Source organism: Erpetoichthys calabaricus, chromosome 9 (genome assembly GCF_900747795.2).
Source record: "Erpetoichthys calabaricus chromosome 9, fErpCal1.3, whole genome shotgun sequence".
Lineage (NCBI taxonomy): Eukaryota > Metazoa > Chordata > Cladistia > Polypteriformes > Polypteridae > Erpetoichthys > Erpetoichthys calabaricus.
Genome location: NC_041402.2, coordinates 75,169,736 through 75,182,788, shown reverse-complemented (window position 1 = coordinate 75,182,788; position 13,053 = coordinate 75,169,736). Strand labels below are relative to the sequence as shown.

General features: G+C 45.8%; 1 protein-coding gene across 1 annotated transcript in view; it reads left to right on the top strand.

Moving 5' to 3' along the window:
• Positions 1 to 12,140: 12,140 nt before the first annotated feature.
• The window catches only part of slc22a31 (solute carrier family 22 member 31), a 52,606-nt gene continuing 51,693 nt past the window's right edge, over positions 12,141 to 13,053 (top strand). Inside the window, exon 1 of the mRNA XM_028809757.2 lies at positions 12,141 to 12,842. Coding sequence (XP_028665590.2) covers positions 12,384 to 12,842 — 459 coding nt within the window. The 5' untranslated portion in view covers positions 12,141 to 12,383. The remainder of the gene's footprint in view (positions 12,843 to 13,053) is intronic.

Below are 13,053 nucleotides of genomic sequence, written 5' to 3'. Positions count from 1 at the left end.
GTGATTTTTACCCCTTTTACAGATTCAGTAAAAATTTAACACATGTAACCTTAGTACTTATCTTTCAATTTATCTTTGTTTTAGGAATTATACATCACTAGTCATTAAGCCCGTTACAATAACGGGCGCTAGAACAGTAGTGCATAAACATTAGTAGGAACAGTCTATATTAAATGGCAAGGGACCTTGACCTCATTCTTTTTGTTGGTCATATTTTTCTTTGTCTTTCAGCCTTTCTTTTGTTGATGTTTACTTGCTGAGCTGACCGTTGTTCGTGGGCTGCCGCCGTGTGTTGTGTGTCTTTAATTTTCTGTGACAGTAATACTGTCTTGTACGTCTGCTAGCTTGTACGTCCGTAATATACCTTTAATTTTCTCTGGCGATAATATGGGCGTGCGCGTCGGTAATATGCCTTTAATTTTCTCTGACCGTAATACTGGCTTGTATGTGGCTGTAATGTGCATCACTGTATTGTGTACCTTTAATTTCCTCTCGCAGTAATACTAGTTTGTATTTCCGTAAAACGCCTGTAACTTTCTCTGACAGTAGTGTCACGCATCGCACCATAACCCGCGCATGCGCACTTCACCAGAAGACACACACACATGGACACCTGGACGCACACAGGGATTTTATTAAAGAGGATACCTGTAGCCTGTAAAAGACACGTATTGTTTAAGGTAGCCAAGTATGCTTTTGTGACACTGAAAATGTTTTTTAAAATGGTGATTTTAAAGCCAGTATAATGATTAAAAGAAAATCAGAAATTTGGCAGTTACTCCCCATTATGGTTAATTAGAAAAGAAAGCAGTTTTTTTTTTTGATTAACTGTTTTAATATAACACAACAAATAATCAGGGATCTCTGGTTCAAGAGTGAAACGGAACAGGATCAGGAGCAAAGCAATACTTTTAGGGTGCACTAACAACAGATGTGTTTAACATCAGTTGTTAGTACACCCATTAACCATAAAACAGAGTGGTTCAGTACAAAAATCTGTCCCTTTTATAAATGACAGTACAAGCTTACAATTTAAATTGATCAAAAGGCTAATCATAGAAGTGATGTGCAAAACTAAGTATTGTAGAATAGGGTGTCTGGAGTAACACGATGCCAAAATCAGTTCAAGTTTAAAAAAGAAATAAAAAAAAATAAGGGCCATACTTTTTACAACTGATTGTCAGTGTTTGCTTCAAATAAGAATTTTGTTTTTCATATACAGTGTCACGCACGAGCGCTTAGGGAGCCACGGAAGGACTCTAGAGCGAGCGCGAAACCCAAGGCCAAAAAGGAACGGATGAGACACCTAACTTCTGTTTCTTTATTTTCCTAGAAAGAAGGAAACGCCGACACTCTGACAAGACATCAATACCAACACCTCCCTAAATTTTCCCCAGATGACATCACACTTTTCCTAGAAGACACTGCACCTCCTTACCCAGCAATCCTCTGATTGGGGGCCGGTCCAATCCCTATAAAAAGCCCTTCAGTATCCCATGTTGTTGGTCGAATGTGGAATGTCGATCGGGACACTCTGTAAAAAAGTATATTTTTGCAAACTGTTCACTCTACGGGGCCGGAAACCCCAAACCTTTATCTTGTCTTTTGTGTATTCTTTTACAGTGGCGTAGTCGGCAGGAGTGAAAGGAATCCGAAATGAGCGAAGGACAAGACCTGAATGCGGTCCTAACCACCCTGGCAACCCAGCTCCAGACGCTGCAGGTGGAGCACGCGAACACAAAGCGCCTGCTGGAAGAAACCACGGCACGGTTGGATAACCAAGGGGCGGTAAGACTGGAGCCAACCAGGCCTCCGCCTCCCCCGATTCTCCCTCTCTCAGACAATGACGACATAGAGTCTTACCTCGGTATCTTCGAAAGAACGGCCACCCGGAACCAGTGACCGCAAGCGGAATGGGCTGCCATTCTTGCGCCATACCTAAAGGGCGCTGCGCAGTGGGCTTACTATGACCTCCCCAAGGAGGAGGCCGCGAGGTATGACAAGCTCAAGGCGGAAATATTAAGTCGCTACGGCGTCACCACGGACCAGCAGGCAAGTGAATGGCGGTTGTGGCGCTTCGATGTGGAGCGTCCTATCCGCGCGCAGGCGTTTGAGTTCTGGGGTAAAATGGGCCGATGGCTAAGGCCAGACGGACCCCAGGCGCGCAAGGTAGTAGAGCAGGTCGCTTGCGAAGGCCTTGTGAACATGATGCCAGATCAACTCGCCCAGCAGGTCCGTAGACACCCATACCAGGATATGAAAGGCCTCCTGGAGGTCTTGGAGCGTCAGGTCGCGGTACTCCGAGTCGGGGGGTCAGAAAAGCCGGCTCGCGGGGCCCGGCAGGGACGCGCAGTTAACCCCGAGCCCAGCCGCTGCGCGGCGGAAGCCCCACAGAAGCCTCGGGAAAAACCGGCCCCGCCGCGCTGTTTCAAGTGCGGCGAGGTCGGTCACATCTTACCTGCCTGCCCGCTGAATGTCGAGCCCATGGACTGCAGCCTGTCCCTAACCGAGAGGTATGGTGTTCACTCTACTCCTTTGGCAATTCCTAATGTAGGGGTGGTGTTGATTAATGGACACTCGGTGTTAGCTCTCTTTGATACCGGGAGTAACATCTCCATTGTTGCTCGCCGTTACGTTTGCCGCGACAGTGGTTAAAATCACATGTACGGGTTACTTGTGTTCACGGGGAGACCAGATCATATAGGTCCGCCTCGTGTTGTGTTACATGGAAGGGGGAGGTAACTCGATTATCGGTTGCAGTGCTACCCGCTCCTCCCTTCTCTGTGATACTGGGACATGACTGGTCGGAAATCAAATGCGGTAAAAACGAAACCACTCCTACTGCTACATTGGGTCTAGCTATGAGGGGGCGGGCCGCCCTCCCCGCGGCTCCCACACCATGCCATGAGGTAAACACAGGGGAGTCCCTAGCCGGGGGGACACTATACAGGCGTCGGACCCTGACCCGGAATCACCTGGTGAGGGCCCGAGCCAAAACCCGGACAACTTCCCGGTGACGGACGACCCCCTGAGCCGCATAGAGTACCAATTTAAAAATACGCCGGCTTCGTTCAAACGCGAACAGTGGAATGATGATTCCCTTAAGTTTGCCAGGAATGCAATTGCGTCTATTGATGGCCATCTGTCAACCAGTCCCCTGCCACCAGAGCCCTACTTTGTTCTTGAAAACGATCTGTTGTATCGAGTAGCGACCCACGAAGGAGAGATGCGGAAATTGTTGCTAGTGCCCCGCACTTTCCGGCGGGAAGTGTGTGAACTAGCACATGCCCATCTCCTAGGTGCCCACTTGGGAACCGAAAAAACATTGGAGAGAATTAAGCTCCGCTTTTATTGGCCCGGTGTGAATGAGGAGGTCCGGCGGTTCTGTCAGTCGTGCCCCGACTGTCAGGTCCGCCAGATACCCCGGAGGGCTCGTGCTCCTCTCGTGCCAATACCCCTCGTTGACATACCGTTCGAAAGAATCAGAGTCGACATAGTGGGACCCCTTGAACCTTCGACCCGTGGCCATAAGTATATTTTGGTCATGGTGGATTACGCCACTCGGTACCCAGAGGCGGTTCCGCTGCGCTCCGCTACTACAAAGAATATCGCACGGGAACTTGTCAATCTTTTCGCCCGAGTGGGAATACCCAAAGAAATCCTTACGGATCAGGGTACGCCCTTTACTTTGGATACGTTCAGGGAAGTTGCTAAGTTGCTGCGTGTTAAGCACCTGAAAACGTCTGTTTATCACCCCCAAACTGACGGCTTGGTCGAGCGATTTAATCAGACATTAAAACAGATGCTTCGCAAGGTAGTCAGCGCGGACGGGAGGAACTGGGATCAGCTGCTACAGCTAGTGCTTTTTGCCTATCGGGAGGTGCCACAGGCTTCCACTGGGTTTTCCCCTTTTGAATTGTTATATGGGCGCCAACCCCGGGGACTTTTGGATATATTAAAAGAAGGCTGGGAGGAGGAGCCCCTCCCATCCACTAACGCTTTGGAGTACATCACGCAACTGCGCGATCGGATGAATCGCATCAGACCCTTAGTAAAAGAGCATATGATGCGTGCTCAGGCAGCGCAGGCGCGATGCTATAATAAAAACTCGGTACTCAGGGAGTTCCAGCCTGGGGATTGGGTAATGGTACTCGTGCCCACATCACATTTCAAATTGTTAGCTCATTGGCTTGGCCCGTATGAAGTGAAGGAGAGAAAAGGGCTGGTGGATTACTTGATTCGGCAGCCAAACCGCCGACCTGTGGAACGGGTATATCATGTGAATTTGCTGAAGCCCTAGAGAGACAGGGAGGTGACCCCGACTCCAGGTGTGTCCCTCTCTCTTTTCTCCGCCCAGTTAACCCTTAATTTCCCTTAATTTCGGGCCAGAGCCACACATACCTCAGTGCAACACACATGACAGCCCGCATGGAGTTTGCTAACAGACGCCTGAAGGACTCTGAGATGGTGAGAAATAAGATTCTCTGGTCTGATGAGACCAGGATAGAACATTTTGGCCTTAATTCTAAGTGGTATGTGTGGAGACAACCAGGCACTGCTCATCACTTGTCCAATACAGTCCCCACAGTGAAGCATGGCGGTGGCAGCATCATGCTGTGGGGGTGTTTTTCAGCTGCAGGGACAGGACGACTGGTTGCAATCGAGGGAAAGATGAATGCGGCCAAGTACAGGGATATCCTGGACAAAAACCTTCTCCAGAGTGCTAAGGACCTCAGACTGGGCCGAAGGTTTACCTTCCAACAAGACAATGACCCTAAGCACACAGCTAAAATAACGAAGGAGTGGCTTCACAACAACTCTGTGACTGTTCTTGAATGGCCCAGCCAGAGCCCTGACTTAAACCCAATTGAGCATCTCTGGAGAGACCTAAAAATGGCTGTCCACCAACGTTTACCATCCAACCTGACAGAACTGGAGAGGATCTGCAAGGAGGAATGGCAGAGGATCCCCAAATCCAGGTGTGAAAAACTTGTTGCATCTTTCCCAAGAAGACTCATGGCTGTATTAGCTCAAAAGGGTGCTTCTACTAAATACTGAGCAAAGGGTCTGAATACTTAGGACCATGTGATATTTCAGTTTTTCTTTTTTAATAAATCTGCAACAATTTCAAAAATTATTTTTTTTGTCTGTCAATATGGGGTGCTGTGTGTACATTAATGAGGGAAAAAATTAATTTAAATGATTTTAGCAAATGGCTGCAATATGACAAAGAATGAAAAATTGAAGGGGGTCTGAATACTTTCCGTACCCACTGTATTTGCAGTAACTACATCATTTCATCTGATTTTTTTTTTAATTTAGAAACATATAAATTTTGAAAAAACTATTAATCGCAATACCTATTTGCAGTATACTGTAGGTCAAAAATATTGCAAATAGATATTTTTCCAAAATCATGCAGACCTAGCTTCCCACTTCAATGACTGAAGGAATAAGGTCTTCCTCCATACAATGGTTTTGGTCTCCTACAGTTCCCTGTTTTTGTGGAGTTTTACTTAAAATAGAAATTCTTTTCATTAGGGGTGTTTTGTCTAATGCAGAAAACAAAATCAGACAGTAAAATTTTGTTGGCAGTGTACTGCATTTTTCATGGAGCTGCCTGAGTATCGTGAAGGTAGGTTTTATTATACCTACAAGGGTCGAGCCAGAAGCTATATTTCTAGGAAGTAAGAAATGCACAGTTTGTTTTTAATACTGCAACTGATAGCAGTGATATAGAAATAAAATTCTGTTATAATAAGGACATTAAGCCTAGAACACAGGTAAGCCAGAACAGCATAAGAGCTCTTCTGCACACAGGCAATGTATTAACATAGAATCATTTTTCGACTCGCCTTTCGATAATACTTTTTGGCTTTAAGTAGAGAATAAGTGTCCTTTTTGACAGGGAAGCATTTTTAGTTTTAATCTTTCACATATATAACCCCAGTTGTCTAGAATCTTCTCCCTGCAGATGTTAAAAATGTCTTCTCGATCTCAGAGTTTGAATTTAGTGTGGTGTACTTATGACAGAGTTGCTGCTAAGGTGGTTCATATTGCTTTGGACTTTCTGAACTTTTCATCCACTTCCCAGTGTCCTGCATTGTGGCTTGATTCTCCGACTATGTTAAAAAGTTTATCCCTACTAATCTTGGCATGGGGCTCTGAAGCAAGCCTGTCACCACCATTGATTTACCTGTCAGAATGGCATTACTGAGTGTCAGAGGTTAGGCCGAGCAGCTAGCTAACTGAGAACATTTGGAACTCAGGAACTGAATTGATGGATGTTGTCATCTGATGCTTTAAAATGTATTCTTAAAATGTATGTGTGTATTTACAGTTGAGAGTCTGGATTAAGTTTTCAGTCCCATTAGCAAATCACTAATTTCACTAAATTCACTAAACATTACCTGCCTTCTCCCAGTATGTGGATTGTAACACCTGGGGAAATAGGATTATTGACTTACTGTATGCAAACGTTAAGGACGCATACAGCGCCACCACCTGATGAACAACTTTTTTTAGCAGGTTTGACCACCCTAACCCACTCTTACTCTCACCTCAGAGTACTACATCCTCCACCCATCCTTCTGCTGATACCAGCGTAGGAGAGAGTTTCCCCCCACCCACAATTACAGCAGCCCAGGTAAGCAGAGAGCTGAGGAGACTTTGTGCCAGCAAAGCAGTGGGTCCAGATAGAGTATTGCCATGACTGTTGAAGGCCTGTGCGTTGGAGATGGGGAGTCCTCTACAGCGCATCTTCAACCTGAGCCTGGAACAGGGGAGAGTCTTGAGGCTTTGGAAAACATCTTGCATCACCCCAGTCCCAAAGGTATCATGTCCTAGTGAGCTGAATGAACAAGGCCTGACGTCGCATGTGATGAAGACCATGGAGCGGCTGCTGCTTCACCACCTGAGACCACAGGTCCGCCACGCCCTTGACCCTCTGCAGTTTGCATATCAGGAGAAGGTGGGAGCGGAGGATGCCATCATCTACATGCTACACCGATCCCACTCCCACTTGGACAGAGGCAGCGGTGCAGTAAGAATTATGTTTCTGGACTTCTCTAGCGCCTTCAACACCATCCAACCTCTGCTCCTTAGGGACAAGCTGACAGAGATGGGAGTAGATTCATATCTGGTGGCATGGATCGTGAACTATCTTACAGACAGACCTCAGTATGTGCGTCTCGGGAACTGCAGGTCTAACGTGGTCAGCCGCACAGGAGCGCCGCAGGGGACTGTGTTTTCTCCGGTCCTGTTCAGCCAATATACATCGGACTTCCAAAACAACCTGAGTCCTGCCACGTGCAAAAGTTCACTGACGACACTGATATCGTGGGCTGCATAAGGAGTGGGCAGGAGGAGGAGTTTAGAAACCTAATCAAGGGCTTTTTTAAATGGTGCGACTCAAACCACCTACACCTGAACACCAGCAATACCAAGGAGCTGGTGGTGGATTTTAGGAGGCCCAGGCCCCTCACGGACCCCGTGATTACTGTATTAGAGGTGACTATGTGCAGAGGGCACAGACCTATAAATACCTGGGAGTTCAGCTGGATGATAAACTGGACTGGACTGCTAATACTGATGCTCTGTGCAAGAGAGGACAGAGCCAACTATATTTCCTTAGAAGGCTGGCGTCTTTCAACATCAGCAATAAGATGCTGCAGATGTTCTATCAAACGGTGGTGGCGAGTGCCCTCTTCTACGTGGTGGTGTGCTGGGGAGGCAGCATAAAGAAGAGGGACGCCTTACGCCTGAATAAACTGGTGAAGAAGGCAGGCTTTATTGTAGGCACGAAGCTGGACAGTTTGACATCTGTGGCAGAGTAACGGGCGCTGAGCAGGCCCCTGTCAATAATGGAGAATCCACTGCATCCACTGAACAGTATCATCTCCAGACAGAGGAGCAGCTTCAGCGACAGAATGAGGAGATTGTTCCTCCCCCACACTATGTGACTCTTCAATTCCACTGGGGGGGTGGTGGTGGTGGTGGGGTTAACAGTAACATTATACAATGTTATTGACTGTTACACCTGCCTCGCACTCTCCACCTTGCACTTTTTAACTTGCACTGTGTTTTTATCACTCTTTAATTAATATTGTTTTTATCAGTATACTGCTGCTGGAGTATGTGAATTTCCCCTTGGGGATTAATACAGTATCCATCTATCTATCTGTCTATCTATTTTTACTGAATTCTAATCCATTTTTATTTAAAGTCACTTAAACTCAAAATGTGTTCTTAACATGACATTTTTGTTATAAAGAAAAACCTGGGCAGATGGCATGTTTTCTTTATTTTTCTTAAGTATCCAATCCCCCACAATTTAAGATTTTGTAAAGTCTGCTATTACAGTAATAACAGCTTTTGGGGTTAGTACAGTGCCTACAAAGGGTATTCACCCCTTAGTAGTTTTCAGATTTTATCTTTATAAAACATTGAATCACAATGGATTTCATTTGACTTATTTGACTGATCAACATAAAATAACTCTTTAATGTCAAAGGGAAAACACATTTCTGCACAGTGGTCTGAATTAATTACAAATATAAAACACAAAATGATTGAATACATGAATGTTCACTCCCTTTAATATGACACATCTAAATCATTACTTATGCAGTCAACTGGTTTTAGAAGCTGTGTAATTAGCTAAGTTTTCAACTGAGTGTAGTACTGTATAAATGCACCCAACCTGAAAGGTCCAACTTGTGGTGATTCAATATGGTGGTCTAACCTACACAATGAAGACAAAAGAACACTCCATGCATCTCACTGGCTGAAAAGCACAAGTCAATGGATGGAGACAAAAAAAATATCCAAGATGCTGAATATCCCATTGAAGTCTAGTCACATCAAGAAAGGCAAAGAGTACGGCATAGCTGTAAATCTTCCCAAAGTAGGCTGTCCTCAAAAACAGAATATTTGTACAAGAAGATGACTAGTGAGGGAGGTCACCAAAAGACCTGGGAGAAATTGAAGAAGTAACAATCTACAGTGACTGAGATTGGAGAGACTTTGTAGAGAACAACTGTTGCTTGTGTGCTTCACCAGTCATAACATTATGTGAGTATCAAAAAGAAAGCCATTGTTTAAAAAAAAAAAAAAAAAAAAAAAAAAGCAAATGATGCCTCAGGTAGAGTCAGCCAAAAGGAGACTCCAAAGTCATCTGAAGAAGGGTCTGTGGTCTGATGATATCAAAATGGAGCTTTTTGGTTATGAGACTAAACACCATGTTTAAACACTGCAAATTATTAAAAACAAACCATCTCACAATGAAGCATGTTGGTGGTCTGCTTCTCGGCAACAGACGCTGGAAGGCTTGCAAGGGTAAAATGAATTCAGCAAAACACAAGGAAATCCTGGAAGAAAACCTGATGTGGTCTACAATAAACCTGTGCCTTGGCAGGAGATTTGTTTTCCAGCAAGTGAGCACAAGAACACCTTAAAAACCCCAGTGTGAATGTCTTGGAGTGGCCGAGTCAGAGTCCAGATCTCAGTTCAACTGAAAATGTATGGATTATCTTCTAAAAGGCTACTCACTCATAACATCTATGAAACATGACAGAGCCTGCACAGTTTTGAGAAGATGAATGGAGAAAAATCCATCCATCCATCCATTTTCCAACCCGCTGAATCTGAACACAGGGTCACGGAGGTCTGCTGGAGCCAATCCCAGCCAACACAGGGCACAAGGCAGGAACCAATCCCGGGCAGGGTGCCAACCCACCGCAGATGGAGAAAAGTGGAAGTACAGTAATCCCTCGCTATATTGCGCTTCGCCTTTCGCGGCTTCACTCTATCGCGGATTTTATATGTAAGCATATTTAAATATATATCGCGGATTTTTTGCTGGTTCGCGGATTTCTGCGGACAATGGGTCTTTTAATTTCTGGTACATGCTTCCTCAGTTGGTTTGCCCAGTTGATTTCATACAAGGGACGCTATTGGCAGATGGCTGAGAAGCTACCCAACGTACTTCTCTCTCTCTCTCTCTCTCTCGCTTGTGCTGACTTTCTCTGATCTTGACGTAGGGGGATTGAGCAGGGGGGCTGTTCGCACACCTAGACGATACGGACACTCGTCTAAAAATGCTGAAAGATTATCTTCACGTTGCTACCTTCTGTGCAGCTGCTTCGTGAAGCGACATGCTGCACGGTGCTTCGCATACTTAAAAGCTCAAAGGGCATGTATTGATTTTTGATTGTTTGTTTTTCTCTGTCTCTCTCTCTCTCTTTCTCTGTTCCTGACGGAGGGGGTGTGAGCTGCCGCCTTCAACAGCTTTGTGCCGTGGTGCTTCGCATACTTAAAAGCCAAACAGCCCTATTGATTTGTTTGCTTTCCTCTGTCTTTCTGACATTCTCTGCTCCTGACGCGCACTCCTTTGAAGAGGAAGATATGTTTGCATTCTTTTAATTGTGAGACGGAACTGTCATCTCTGTCTTGTCATGAAGCACAGTTTAAACTTTTGAAAAAGAGACAAATGTTTGTTTGCAGTGTTTGAATAACGTTCCTGTCTCTCTACAACCTCCTGTGTTTCTGTGCAAATCTGTGACCCAAGCATGACAATATAAAAATAACCATATAAACATATGGTTTCTACTTCGTGGATTTTCACCTTTCGGGGGGGGGGGTTGGGGGGGGGGTCTGGAACGCAACCCCCGCGATGGAGGAGGGATTACTGTACATTTTTACTTCTTCAACCTCTCGGTCTTCTGTCTGTGATTTTTGTTTTTCTTCTTCTTGAACTTGTCTCATATTTGTAATTGTTCGAACATTAAGATTGATAGCATGAATTAAATAGTTTTTGAAGCAAATGAGGAAAGAGGTCTTTATTTTCAGACTTCATTAGAGCTTCATTAGGATTTATGATGAAAATGTTGCTGTGCACTGGACATTGGTCATTGTAGTGGTGTAGACAGCCAATATAATGATGAACTTGATCATGAATTGTGAACATGTAGGTAAGATGTCCTAGGAGATTATCAACAGAGTCTACCATGGATACATAAGATAAGGAGTTTTGGATACTGCATATGTGGAATAAATTGTGGTGTTTTGTACTTGTGTTGTCGTGGAAGTTGTAATGTGTTTAGTAGTTAAGTAGTGCTCATCAAATATATTCTGCATTCTAACTGTGCTAGTGCTGTGTAAAAGCGGTGAGGAAGGACGCTGCATCTTCTTGAACCTGCCTGCCACCTGTCTGTGCTTGTCCTTTTTGTGCTGCTTCAACATGCCTTCTGCTTGTAAAGATTTGGCCGTAAGGGATGATTGAGTTAATAAACTCCTGCAATTTTCTAGGACATGTGAGGAGAATTGTATATATTGTTAGGACGTGAAAGCGTTTGCTTAAGCACTTCATTTGAACAGGTATGTACAGTATGTGATAAGTTATTGAACCTGTCTGGCATCTGTGTGTGTTGATGTAGTCCACAACTCATGTGAACACGTATCCACCAAGCGTTGTCTCCCTCATTTGGACCGACCTGAGCCCAGGTTATTGATCCAGTTGTTTCTACTACTGTACTTTGTTTTGAGATCAGACTGGAAGTTTGTGCATGAAGCTGTCAGTGTCATGCCTGCATTCTGTGTCCTGTAGTCCACGTGCGAGTCATTCGGGTGTTTAATGTGTCTGTGTCCGCGCTGGTCGTGGGTGCAGTTGTGTCCCTGTTGTCATTCCTTTGATGCCCATTAAGGCGAGTGAGGTGCGTGCCCCTGCCGCGACTTTCAACCTTTTGAGAAGGACACAAAGCGGCCTGTGCAAGTGCTTATTGAAGTTTGTTGCTGGTCCTGCACTCACCTCCATTCTTCTTGGCGTGATCGCTTGGCCATTGTTTTCAGGCCAGTTAACTTGGGCAGGTGAGCAAGATTCAAGGTGCGCTGTTGTGTCTCCGCTGGCTCTGAGGAGGAGTTGCAGCCCAATATTGGAGCTGCTGTGGCCTGGACGGCCAACTAATGGGTCGTGTTGCATGTGTCACAGCATAAGCTGTCCACTGAGACCAAGATGAATCTTCAGGGGTCAGGGGTGTGCAAGTTTTTGCGTAACATACAACCCTTAGCATTTTATATACAGTAGTTAGATATATTGTACACAGAGTGTTTCTGTATCCTTCAGCATTTTCCTCTGTAATCGCGTTGTGTTTTAAAAGTGTTGTATTGGTATCAGTGTTCAGCACGTTGGTGCTGATAAATGGAGGTGCTCTTAATAAAAGCTAATTAAATTGAACCGAGCACATGTTAAATCGTGTCCAAATGATGAATGGGGGAGTCGCAGGATCGTATCACTCTTCATCACGCGGGCCGGCGCATAGCAAGACAAAGTGCACCACCTAGCGGCGTGGAGCTGCTAGCGTATTTGCATAGACCCGCCCGAACACATGCAAACTCCGACTCAGCTAGAGGGGAGTGAAGCAGCTTTCTCGGCAGCCCGCGGCGTGTCTACAGTAATGGACTTCGAAGCTAAGGTTCTGCCCAGGATCGGTGGCTATGGCCCTTATAATAAGGCAGTTGCCGCTTTCAGCTGGATTCCCTGCTTCGCCGTGGCCGAGAGTTTACTTTCCGAGGTCTTCCTGACGCTGCTCCCGCGATCTTACCGTTGTCGCCTGGATCCAGTGCTGCTTCCAGCAGGCATCAGCTCGTTCAATCTATCCGAGAAGCAGCTGTTGAATGTCAGCATCCCGCAGACGAGGAAACAGGGCTTCAGCCACTGTGAACTGTACAAGTACCCGGCCAACTTCTCCCGATTCGGAGAGGACTTGCCCAATGAGACCGTGCCATGCACCGAGGGCTGGGAGTTCAGCTTGAGCGCCGGGCTGCGCAGCTCCATCGTCACGCAGGTGAGGCGGCCTTGAGGGGGTCTCGCGCCGGGCTCTGCCCGTTTATGGCGAAGGTCACTTGCTTCTCACTTTCGAGGTCTTGGCAGTTCGTATGAGGTGTTGACAGTTTCGCGTGGCTCGCTGTGAGCAAACTCTCGAGAGAAATGTTTTTTAGTGTTTCAAGTAGAGTGAAGTAACCGCCGTTGGTTTTCGAAGTTGTAAGGGGCCTGAC